The following is a 12,959-nucleotide window of genomic DNA, read 5'->3' as shown; positions in this document are numbered from 1 at the left end:
AATATACATATATTCATATTTATTTGCGCCATTTATGTTAATAAATTAATTGTGTGATGAATAATTATTAATAGCTTCGTAATTAAATAAAAAAATAACTTAATATAATATGATTATACGACAACAAAAGCCACAAAATGGTGTATATATTAATAAAGAGAATTAATTATAAATAAAAAAAAATTTACAATTATTTTATTTAAAAAAAAAAAACAAAAAACAAAAAACTTTTTTTTTCCTTCTTTTTCGTATCGATTACTACAATTTACAAAGGTAATGCATTGGTTTTAGCAGCGAGGCAATGAGTATTTTAATATTGTTTTTCTTTTATGCAAGTAATTATTATTATGCTTTTAATTAGACATACATTTTTTATTTGAATAGGAAAAAATTGAAAATAAATGTAAGTGACGCGAATTAATAAAATATTTTACTATATGATTATTCTATTGTGTAGAGAACGAAGTCACCAACACTCAATGCAATCAGCGAGAGATGGATAATAATCAAAATATGGACAATAATGAGCAACAACAGCAACAACAGCAACAACAGCAACAACAGCAACAAGAACAACAACAACAACAACAACAGCAGCAGCAGCAGCAGCAGCCAATACAGGAGAGTAATGTAAGCCAGCAGGAGACGGAAGTCCAGAATAAATATCAATCCCAAACAGAAAGTTCCGAGGAGCAAGAGTCATTGGTTTGTAAAATACTTGAATATTATTATATAGAAAATGTGTAATTTTAGATGTAAAATTAATGGAAATAACAAAATTTCCTATTAATAAAGATAGCGAAATAAATAATAAGAGCGTAAGGAAAACGAATTTTTTCATTTTCTATAAATATAAGCTAGGGGGATTTATAAATTATAGAGAAACAAATTTCTAAATTTAATTACGCACGTAAACAATGCGTAATTGTTTGTTTTTGTATCGATAGCTGTAAAATATTTAGTGTTTCAAGAAGAAAATAGTGATATTCAATAGAATAAAAATTCAGTGTCAGTGTAAGACTTATTACACTTCGATTGTTTTCATTAAGAATTTGTTGTATCTATTGAATGCATGAACGAACACTGATAAACTAATAAATATTTAATCTATACGTACTTTAAGTAGTTATATTGTAAGTTATAAAAATATACGTATTTATTCTATTTTGCAGTACGATTATGATGAGGAAGAACAGCAATATTATGATATTGAGGTAAATTTGACATTTTTAAACATTTGAAATGCCATGAAAGTAATTATATTTTATATTTCATTATGAGATCAATGATATAATCAATTGGTAATGAAAGCAATTCAATAATGATAATGACTCGACAAATAATATTTCAATTGTCATTTCTTATTTATTAATTAATAAAAGACTTTTTAATGTTTGTTTATTAATAAAAAAAAAAATAATAATAATAATAATAATAATAATAATAATAATAATGAAAAGGATAGCTGTATTTAGTAGTGTAATACTGGGCTTAATTAATCTTTAATAAATGATCGACAAAGAATTGTCATTTAAGCTTTCTTGTATGGCAAGAAAATTGTAAATACAATCGTCGTTATTAAATTTGTTATTTTACATTTTACTTGAAATTGTCATGAGAAATTGTCTAGTAGATCGGCAAATCGCGAATTCCTTAAAATCCAATGGAAATCTTTTATTATAACCTTACTAACGAGTCATTTGAAATTTTCAGGATGAACTTTCGAGAAGATGCAGCTTATCAACGAAGGTATCCAAGTGTCCGCCAAATTTATATTTCACCGTCATTTCACCTGATACGGGGAAGAAAATTGTCTCCACCAGAAATAACACGCGAACGTTTATTCTCTGGTTCCTCTCGAATATGAATAACGCGAAGTACGATCATCTGGACGAGGAACCCGACGAGATAGTACCGCAAATTCTCATCGATCACTTCATCTTGATGGCCTCGGAAGACATCGATCAAAATTTCAACTATCATTGCGCTTATAATTTCCCGGCTGTTGTTTTGACCGTAGGCAAGGAGAATTGGTACCGACTTAAGGTAAAAATGCCCATTAAATTTTCACTATTCGTGGTTTTTTTTTTTTTTTTTTTTTTTTTTTTTTTTTTTTTTTTTATATATATATATATTTTTTTTATAACAACTTTAGACCTTAGCTGTATGTACATATTGCCTGTACCTATATAGAAATCTATTGATTATTTTATTATATAAATAGATCGTTTTTTGTTAAATCTGCTGATTATCGTAATTATCGTTCACCAACCTTATCCTCATCTTTGTCATTTGGGTGAATTAAGTAAATTGTAATCTAAATAAGATAGCGCATACGTTGATGCCGATTAGGGCTTAAAGAGTTACAAAAATTATGTTTAAGGACGCCTACCGGCAACTGTCGTGTGCAATGGCTTGGAAAGTGCGAAGTACCTTGGCCTCTGGCATCCACGAGGTCGCCATTATAATCGAGAAGGAGCACACGGCGCGCGATCTCGTCCCGATCTACAAAGACTTTATCAAAGATCTAGACGAGGTCAGAATAGGAGCCTTAAAAAATTTCTCCACCTTCCTGTCCATATTAGATCCCGAAGATCGTACGCAATTTTTGCCCAAACTCGACAGCTTTTTGATCAATGATAACAAATGGAATTGGAGACTGAAGGAGGCGTTGGTCAAGCAGTTATGTGATATTATAAATCTTTATCAGCGTCTTGAGGTGGCCCAATACATTGCTCCGTTGTTATTGCATTTAATGCAGGATACGATTGCGGCTGTTAGACAAGAGGCGCTCGACGCGGTAAGTACAAGTACTATTTTTATTTTATGCCCTCCCTACTGTCACGCGCTTATATATATAATCATTTGGATATTTCAAACGATCGATCTTGAATTTCAAGAGAATGTCAATGAAGACGTTAACGCTAAGCGCGAATAGAATATATTAATTTGCTCGCGCTAATAATCAGCCGGCAAGTTAATATAAATGATTAATCATTTATGAGAGTCAGCTAGGAATAGATTGACGAATCATAAGTGATTGGAGGTTGATTGGCATTAGCCATCGACGATCGCAAATCATTACCGTTGCATCTCGATATTATACAAATCAATGTGAATGAACTCATTGCTCATAAATGTGTGTTTGTGCGTGCGTGCGTGCGTGCGTGCGTGCGTGTGTTCTTTACGTATGTTTGTCTCGTAGGTGGTGAAGACGATAGCGTACTTGGCGTGCAACGGCGACGATCCATTAGCCATAGCGATGATCCAAGAAATGAGAGACCAATTGATGTACGCGTCCAAACGATGGGTGATAAGGCAAATCTACGCTCTTATCTGCTCAAAACTCATTAAGAGCAGGATCATCAGCGACGAAGTTTTCGCTAAAGAGCTCCTGCCCTTTTTACTCATTTTATCCCACGACAAAGTTCCTAATGTAAGGCTCGTCGTTGCTAGAACTCTGGCCAGGGATATTGTTAGAAAACGTAAGTCGATCAATGTCCTAACACAATTGTTGCTTAAGCTGCATTTTATGGTTGTTGCACCGTAGAGTGGCTAAATGTTAACTTTGATCGGATAGGATATGTCAGTTTAAGAAATGAATGTTGATTATTGCATCGATGATGCATGTCTGGCCTGTGCAATTCTCAAACTGGCTTAAGCTCTGTAAAGACTTTTTGGCCCTCGTAGCCGCTTTAGAATACCAAAAATGTCAATTTTCTCATATTATGTAACAATACCAATTAATAGAAATGTGTGAGATTGATGAATCTGTTATTGCATTAAAATACAAACGTGGCCAAAGGAACGTAATAAAAGTAAAAAAAAATTCTCTCTGTGCACGAATGAAGAGGCACGCGTGATTGCAATTTGGCCTAATTTTTTGATTTTGCTTATATGTTTGTTTAGGTAACTTTCCGGAAGCAAAACTGATGAATGAAGTACAATTGAAGTTGAAGAAAATGCAATCGGATTGCGACAGGGACGTGCGTGCCTTTGCGAAAGAGGTAGAAATCAACAAGTTGTATTAAAAGAAAATAAATAAATAAATAATAATAAATAAATAAAATAAAACAAAAAAATAAATAAAAAAAAAAACTCAAAACGCACTAGATAAATGAACAGATCGAATTTGCGTGTCAGCATAGATATTTCTTTCATTATTTCTTTTTCTTTTATTTTTTTTTTTTTTTTTTTTTTTTTTTTTTTTTTTTTTTTTTTTTTTTTTTTATGTAAAATCGTTTTTATGATTGTCTTTTCAACGTCTATCTTTTAGTTGTTAAGAAAATCAAAATGAAGATAAGCGATAAAAAAGCATGGGCGATAAGTTCGTGAGAGCGCAAAATATTATAGAAATGCGCTTGCTATGCGATTCGAATGAATTATCATCTATTTTCATTAGATTTTTTTTTTTTATCCCAAGCGACGTAAGACAATGTTAAACTGCGTTGTATCGAGACTGCTCAAAACTCATTAAGAGCAGGATCATCAGCGACGAAGTTTTCGCTAAAGAGCTCCTGCCCTTTTTACTCATTTTATCCCACGACAAAGTTCCTAATGTAAGGCTCGTCGTTGCTAGAACTCTGGCCAGGGATATTGTTAGAAAACGTAAGTCGATCAATGTCCTAACACAATTGTTGCTTAAGCTGCATTTTATGGTTGTTGCACCGTAGAGTGGCTAAATGTTAACTTTGATCGGATAGGATATGTCAGTTTAAGAAATGAATGTTGATTATTGCATCGATGATGCATGTCTGGCCTGTGCAATTCTCAAACTGGCTTAAGCTCTGTAAAGACTTTTTGGCCCTCGTAGCCGCTTTAGAATACCAAAAATGTCAATTTTCTCATATTATGTAACAATACCAATTAATAGAAATGTGTGAGATTGATGAATCTGTTATTGCATTAAAATACAAACGTGGCCAAAGGAACGTAATAAAAGTAAAAAAAAATTCTCTCTGTGCACGAATGAAGAGGCACGCGTGATTGCAATTTGGCCTAATTTTTTGATTTTGCTTATATGTTTGTTTAGGTAACTTTCCGGAAGCAAAACTGATGAATGAAGTACAATTGAAGTTGAAGAAAATGCAATCGGATTGCGACAGGGACGTGCGTGCCTTTGCGAAAGAGGTAGAAATCAACAAGTTGTATTAAAAGAAAATAAATAAATAAATAATAATAAATAAATAAAATAAAACAAAAAAATAAATAAAAAAAAAAACTCAAAACGCACTAGATAAATGAACAGATCGAATTTGCGTGTCAGCATAGATATTTCTTTCATTATTTCTTTTTCTTTTATTTTTTTTTTTTTTTTTTTTTTTTTTTTTTTTTTTTTTTTTTTTTTTTTTTTTTTTTTTTTTTATGTAAAATCGTTTTTATGATTGTCTTTTCAACGTCTATCTTTTAGTTGTTAAGAAAATCAAAATGAAGATAAGCGATAAAAAAGCATGGGCGATAAGTTCGTGAGAGCGCAAAATATTATAGAAATGCGCTTGCTATGCGATTCGAATGAATTATCATCTATTTTCATTAGATTTTTTTTTTTTATCCCAAGCGACGTAAGACAATGTTAAACTGCGTTGTATCGAGAAAGTCAATGGTATTCTCTCTCTCTCTCTCTCTCTCTCTCTCTCTCATTCTTTAATTCTTTCATTCTTTCATTCTTTCATTCTTTCATTCTTTCATTCTTTTTCTTCATCTTTCTTTTTCAATTGATGATTATTTCATCGTGACACTGGTGACGAAAGAGAGACGCGAAGAGAGTCGAATTTCGTAAGCAATATGTACCTTTTTGAAAGGAAGTGTGCTAAAGTAGAAAGCGTTTTGGAAAGGATTGGAGACGAGATAAAACAAATATTGTAATTACGCGCGTATGTGAATGTATGTGATTTTTACACAATGGTGATCATTTGTTTCAATAAGTTGTAATAGCTGATTGAACGGCGTGAGAACGATCACTCGAGATTTTTTTCATTTAATATAAAAAGGAAATCTTGTAGAATTTTCTGCGAAAGAATTGAAGGCTTGGCGATGTGCTAGCAATATTCGTGAAAAATCGCCGTATTGCCGTAACATTTTTGGCGAACTGTGTATCCCAATAGGAGAGCCTTTGATAGAGGAGCAGCAGCAGCATCAGCGCAAGTTGGAATGCCGGACAAACGTAAGCAGTTTTGCAAAAGTGATACAGTCATTAAGCTATTGTTTGCTTAATATACGCAGGGGAGAAAAACAAATAATAATAATAAAAGAATAAATAAATAAGTAATGAAACGGAAAAGCGAAGAATCAATGAAAAGGAAGAAGCGTTCGAACTCCTCTATTGCAAATATTAATTAAAATAGATGCGATATTTGAATTTATTATTTGTGATTGCTGCGGTCAACCTGTAGCTCGGGCGGCGGCGGCGGCGGCGGGTGGGGGGAGGGGGGGGGGGGAAAAGAAAAACAAAAAACAATGAGAGAATCGTGTGAAATCCATCTCTACCGTTGAGCTGAATCGCCGATTCACTTTTGAAAAACTTTTCATGTTGGCTTCTTCACCTCAACATACATTGTGATTAGATATAATAATTCTATAATTATAAAAGATTGCAAATTGTGATCCTAGAACGTTTGTTAATGCGAGACAAGTTTTTTTTTGTTTTAAGAAATAAGTTTCTCGTTCGCCGACGGTCGTTCGTTTTCAATACATTATTTGCTAAATCCGTCATTGAAATTAGCAACACCGACGTATTCCATATAGCTTATGGCATTGTCAGTGTATCAACATGCAAAAAATTAGCTTAACAATACTTTGATTTGCCCCGACAGAAAAGAAGAGAGAAAAGAAAAACGAGAACAACAAAAATAACAACAACAACAACAACAACCCGATGAGCTTTGTAGTATAACACACTATTGTATAAAATTTATAGCAATTGTATCAATGGCATTTTCAAAACTTATTGATTTAAAAAAAAAAAAAAAAAAAAAAAAAAAGAAAACAACAACAAAAAATTGCTCTTTAATAAATTGTAGTCATTCTGCATATTTACCTTAAATTTTGAAAAATTGATACATTGATATATTTATTAAAAATGTTTGTACAGTGGTATCTTATTGTAAAATAAAAACTTATTGTACTATAAATTTGGATTTTAAGTGTCTACAATTACATCTGTATATTGATTTACCGTCAATAGATAGAGAATTTCGTCGCAAGGGATCCACGTTGGATATCCTAGGTTGAACTCACCATCGCCAATCCACAGCAATTACCTTCATTTCGACACATAACAATAATAATAATAATAATAATAATAATAATAATAATAAGTGGCATCACATCAAGCATATTTCTCGAGACACCAGACTACACCGACCTCTTGTCTCCTCTACAACCTTCCGCCCCATTATCGCCTACGCCTCTCCTCTCGTCTCTCGCGACGGAGCTTCGATCGACTCATCTCCAAAGAGGAAGTAGGATGCCGAAAAACTACCAAATCCTCGACTAGAGTTGACCGTTCATTTCGAGCATTTCGTTAGCGTAGGCAAGTGAACGTTGGAGATGTTAAGTTGGGTGCGCGTTGAACGCGAAAATGCCAATGTCTTGATGCTCATGGGCCTCGGATTGGGACTGGTAGATAGGTAAAAGGGGGCATCATAATAATATGCATTGATAGAGACGAGCGAGGATACAGGATACTTGGGTAAAAATATTCTAAATACAGTACTTTCGAGCATTTGCATTCGATGTAAAGTTAAGCGAAACGAGAAAGTATGGAGGGAACATCAACGACGTTAATACATTTTCACGCGAAGGTCCATCAATTTTTGGCTTTTTACGGTAAACGATTGAAAAGAAAGAGGAACGCGATCTATACGGGATACTTTCTGTCCATTTTACTTTTTTTTTTTTATCTATATTATAACTGGTTGTATAATAATAAATAGTGTTCAGTGTGAGAGTAATGTTAGTGGAGTTGAATTGGAATTATCGGGCCAAAAACTCGAATACGAGGACTTTGTAGTCGTATTATTCCACGTTCTTCTTCCCCCCCCCCCCCCTCCGGCCCCCCCCCCCCCCCCCAATCGGTCCCTCAATTACTTTTCCAATTTAACGATGCAAGAACTTGGTAAGAGCTTCTCGTTAGTAAGCTTTTAGGCGCTATGATCGATCGGTGAAAATTCGCGCGCACAGTTAAAAGTCGTGGACTTTTATTAATAAAAGACACTCCTCCTTCTCTCCTCCACCCTCCCCCCCCCCCCGCCCCCCCCCCTCCCTCCCTCCCCCCGCTCACTACCGCCGCGGAAAATCATCACTACGTATAACTTTCAAATATCGGTAGACACAGTGTTGGCAATAATTCGAGTCAGTTGTCGTCGAGCAATAGCTTTATCCCAAAATAATGAGTAATAATCTCGTAATTAATTATAGCGCGTTGCGAGCTTTTATAAGATTTTAATTAATCAATTGACATTCTACTTTCAACTTTATAGTTTTAACGATAGAGGTCGTACGACTAGCTACGCTTTTACGAAATTATTTTACAATATATGTATCTCAATACCATTCTAAAGTCCCTTTTGTATTTTATAGAAAAAGAGGGATACTTACTGTACAATATTATGTAATGAAAGCACAGTATATAGAGGCGCGCGCGGGCACAGTTGTAAAGCAACGTTACTTTCTTACTTCGTCGTGCTTAATAAACGGTTATTAAGAGACTGATTTTACAAATCGATAGGCCCGTTTATTTTCGTTAAGCGATGGAACGTTTAGTGGTAGGTGGTAAGTGGGAGGGAGTGAATAAGATCTTGTAAAATTCATAGTTTTAAAAAGTCCTCGTTTGGATAATAAGTGCGCCGTTGTTAAAAGATAGTTGAATAATATTACAGCGCCGAATAACGAATAAATAAACAACAGCGGCGCACCCGACTAACTTAATAACTGTTTGTGCTCGTTCGAAAAGCTCATTGACACTAAAAATTGGCTTTAAGCAGTACATTACCCATGAATTAAACATACGCTCGGTTATCCCATCCTTATGCTGCTCCCGGATGGGCTATTATAGCATTGTGGATGAAGGTGTTGTTGGTCGTTTGGTTGGTTGGTTGGTTGGTTGGTTGGTTGGTTGGTTGGTTGAATGATTGATATCGACGGGGAGTGGACACTCCATCTATCTGGGCTTGTTTTAAGGTGAAAAGTGTTCGTTAAAGATTGTTTATGCGCCGAGTGACTGTACTTTCATCGAACGGGTTGTATATCGATCTCGCGTTATTGTCATTGATAATCGTTAAATATTTTCGAGCAATGAGGTTTGAGCATTATTATCGGACGACTGCGCGCTCGTTAAAATGTGAATATTCCGCGAAATGGACGTATGATATGGTTCAGCTATGTATATTATGTACTTGCTAATTAGTAAGAAAGAAATAAATAAAACTCCATGTGGTTTGTTACTAAATTTTGCTTTATTTAATCCAATAACCCTCAAATTTTTCCTCTCCCCATGCTTTTACTCGAGAGTCTGCCCGTTAAATTTTCTTTTTTATTATTTAATAATTTCGATTAATCATCGTGCGTACTTACACCTAACATTTTTTTCGGCTCATACGCATTCGCACATCATCATATGTACACGCAATGGATAACACACACGCGTGGACGGACATAAAAGAGCCATTGAAAGATAGAAATAGAGGATTTTGATTAGATGCGTTGCTGTAATATTGAATGGTACGAAGATTAATTGTTATTTTTCTTTCGCCATTAAGCAAAATTTTTTTTTCCTCGTATTATCATTATGATTTTTGCTGTGCTATAGTTTAGAGTTCAAAATGCTTTTCCGTCGTTATTTAAAAGATTTATGTAGTTATGAAAGAAAAAGAAAAGAAATAAAAGAAAAAAAGACTGGCTAATTAATGCAAAATTCGGCTATTATTTTTCAAAGATTTACAGAATAAATACGTTCCATAAGTTTTCGTAAGTCGAATGATCCGATTATATAATCACGTTTTTATCTCTATCCGCAATAAAATTAATTCCTTAATATTATACGATATTACAGTATATGCTGATCATTGATGTATCTCTTCGATCCTATTTACTTAAATCATTTAAATGAAAATTCCTGAAAAAATATTCTATTCAAATATTTATTTCATCTCCGATAAACTCAAATGACTTAATTTACCGTATATCTATATAATTATATCTATAGACATTGTCAAGTATTATTATTTCATTACCCATTAATGCGAGTACTTTCATTGGTACTTTTCTTCTTCATCGTACTATTTTAATTTTCATTCTCGGAACAAAAACAAAAAAAAAAAAAAAAACAAAAAAAACAAGACAATAATGCCGACAGCACGATAATAGCAACGCAAAAACATTTTTTTTTTTTTTTTGCTTCCGTTAAACAATCAAAGAGAGTTAAGGTACATTTATGTAATCGTTATTCTCAAAATGAAAGAACTTAAAATTTCGGAAAAGTTTGTTGATTTTATTTTGTTTTTGGGTTTTTGCTTCAATATACCCACCTGTATACTTCTTGCGATGTACAGTACTTACCTACAGTATTTTCTTAAAAATCCAAGGAAATGAGAGAATGAGAGGTAAGATATGGGTTAGATGCAATTGCATCAAGTGCAATAACAATATCAAGATGAAAATTCGCAATGTAAATCACTATGATAGTCGTTGTGTCGAATTAAGGAAAGAATAACGTAATTCAGTTGGATGTTCATAAAAGCGGCCTTCGGTACTGTTTTTTCTCTTTCTTTTTTTACTATTACCAAATGGTACAAAATGTTACCGAAGCGTTTGGCAAATAAATTTGCAGACGTGACGATAGAGGAAACACAGAGGCCGAAGGCTTCTCTTACTCCACCATACTCATTAAATGCTATTAAATACTATTAATAGTTTATTTGAATTTTTCCGTTCTTTACTGTCGTTCATTTTTTTTTGTTTTTTGTTTTTTTTTTTTTTTTTGTTTTTTTTTTTTCTTTCTTTTTTTTCTGTTGTTCTTTTCTTTGCTTTTTGCTTTTATCTCTCTTTCTTTTATTATTTTGCTTCTTTTTTCTTTTTTTTTTTTTCGACGATGCCTGAATTAACATTAGACATCGACTACGCGAAACAAAAGGCTAATCTTTGAATTTCTATTGACTGTATCTAATATTTTGCTAATGCCATTAAATTATCATTATGTTACAACTATTTACTATAGCTTAATATCTCTAAAATTATGGTATTACGTAAGGAGCTAATATTCCTACCTATTACTTATCCAAATAATGTTTTTATATTGAATCGTCAATTTTTTCGAAAGTCATGGGCAGTGCCGAAACTATATGATACGCACGAGTTAACAGTAAGTACTACAACAATAGCTTACAATAACCTTCAGGTTCATTGGAAACCAAGGTTTCGTAACCAGTATGACCGAGGGTTATCATTATAATTAATTATAATTATCATTAATTATCATTATCATTATCATCATCGTTGTCATTATTATTGTTATTATTAATATTATTAGTTGGAAGAGGGGCAGTGGTGAGCTTTGGAGTATTGCGTTAATGGGGGACCGAGAAAAGTCTCCTGCTCATTGCTCTAATAGTGACCGCAAACATCCAAAGTTAGCTCTCCCACCCACCCACTCATCCCCTCCAACCGCCCAAAAAGCCTTATACACAACTTAGGCGTCGAAGAGCTATTATAGCTCGGGTACGGATAAGCTAAAGTGGCCCGTAAGGGAGTTAACAGAGGGTCGATGAGCCCTCTTAAATCTAGGATTAATGACTAATATGATAGGAAGTTGGTCGGACAGCCGGGGAAGCGGCAGAGGCGCTCCTCGTGCTGGGCGACGAGTTCCCCGCAATCTCGGAGACAATGTCGAGTTCGGCTACGATGGCCCCGGCCGCAGGTGACGCTGCAGCTGGTCCAGGAGGTCCACTGGTCCCAGTAGGGTTGCTGATAGGGCGCGATGACGCCCCGATGACCGTCAACGAGATACCGCGACCTCATCGATTCTGCGGACAGGTGTATTCTGTTTATTACCGTAACAATCCCCCCCCCCCACACACCCCACCCACCACGTGCGAGCTTTTTTTTCTCCCGCAGAAGAGACAAGAGTCTCGTTGAGTTATTTTTTATTATCGTCGATAGGATTTTCAGTTTCATAATTGTACTTATCTACGCGTGAATAATCAAAGTCTTTGGCCTTTTCAATTATCTCCACTGTTTATTCGTTATATCATTTTGTAAAAAAAGATTTAGAAAAAAAAAAAAGCCAACAACCATACCATATAATTTTATAGAAGTTCGTTTCACTTTTATTTATTTACAAATTTTAAGCTCGATTTGTTTATTATGTCGTTATAGATGTCGCTATTGTTGCTGTCACCGTCGTTTATTATTAAACATTATTTTTATAATTAATGGTGATAATAAAGCTGGTAGAGTAGCTCTTTTTCCTACTTACTTTCGTTAGAATTAAGCTGCCGTTGGTTATTCGTGGGACTTTTCACTTTGGACATGGCACTATGTAAGCTCTCCACCTTTATTGAAAATATCAATTTTACAAATGCAAATATTAATCGATAACATTCATTCGTTTTTCATATCCAAGGTATATGCTTGTACTTATCGAGGCAAATACTTGAATATAAATTACCGATAATATACCCTAATATGATGCGTGATATATGTGCGTCCCTCTTTATCTTACTAAATAAACGCTACTGTAATTGCTACAAGACATTGCGAGAGCAAATTTTTTAATCATTGATGAAAAAATGATTATTTGCATTTCACTTTCATTCAATTGTCACGCGCTTATGACGAATCCACTTAATTATCAATTCTATTATCAGCAGAATTTCGCAATGTTAAAGTAATTAGACATAACGAGCAACAGCATTTCTCCTCGATGCGAATACCCTTAACATCGAGTTTAGCAATGTTAATTG

The 12,959-nt window shown here is 34.1% G+C and overlaps 1 protein-coding gene across 6 annotated transcripts in view; it reads left to right on the top strand.

The window, feature by feature from the left end:
* LOC105360079 (serine/threonine-protein phosphatase 4 regulatory subunit 1) overlaps positions 1-5,193 on the top strand; it is a 316,542-nt gene extending 311,349 nt beyond the window's left edge. For 2 of the 6 annotated variants that reach the window (XM_011496866.1, XM_011496865.1), the window contains exons 9-14: positions 458-705; positions 1,173-1,214; positions 1,714-2,046; positions 2,384-2,800; positions 3,206-3,485; positions 3,910-4,066. In XM_011496866.1, the coding sequence (XP_011495168.1) occupies positions 458-705; positions 1,173-1,214; positions 1,714-2,046; positions 2,384-2,800; positions 3,206-3,485; positions 3,910-4,031 (1,442 nt within the window). In that variant the 3' untranslated portion in view covers positions 4,032-4,066. Of the gene's footprint in view, positions 1-457; positions 706-1,172; positions 1,215-1,713; positions 2,047-2,383; positions 2,801-3,205; positions 3,486-3,909; positions 4,070-4,483; positions 4,609-5,032 lie in introns of those variants that run through there. The other 4 variants (XM_011496862.1, XM_011496861.1, XM_011496864.1 and 1 more) reach the window with 4 other exon arrangements.
* The last annotated feature ends 7,766 nt before the right edge of the window (positions 5,194-12,959 follow it).

The sequence above is a fragment of the Ceratosolen solmsi genome, unplaced genomic scaffold, assembly GCF_000503995.2.
Source record: "Ceratosolen solmsi marchali unplaced genomic scaffold, CerSol_1.0 scaffold13, whole genome shotgun sequence".
Lineage (NCBI taxonomy): Eukaryota > Metazoa > Arthropoda > Insecta > Hymenoptera > Agaonidae > Ceratosolen > Ceratosolen solmsi.
The sequence above is the reverse complement of the archived record's forward strand: the minus strand, read 5'-3'. Positions and strand labels throughout refer to the sequence as shown.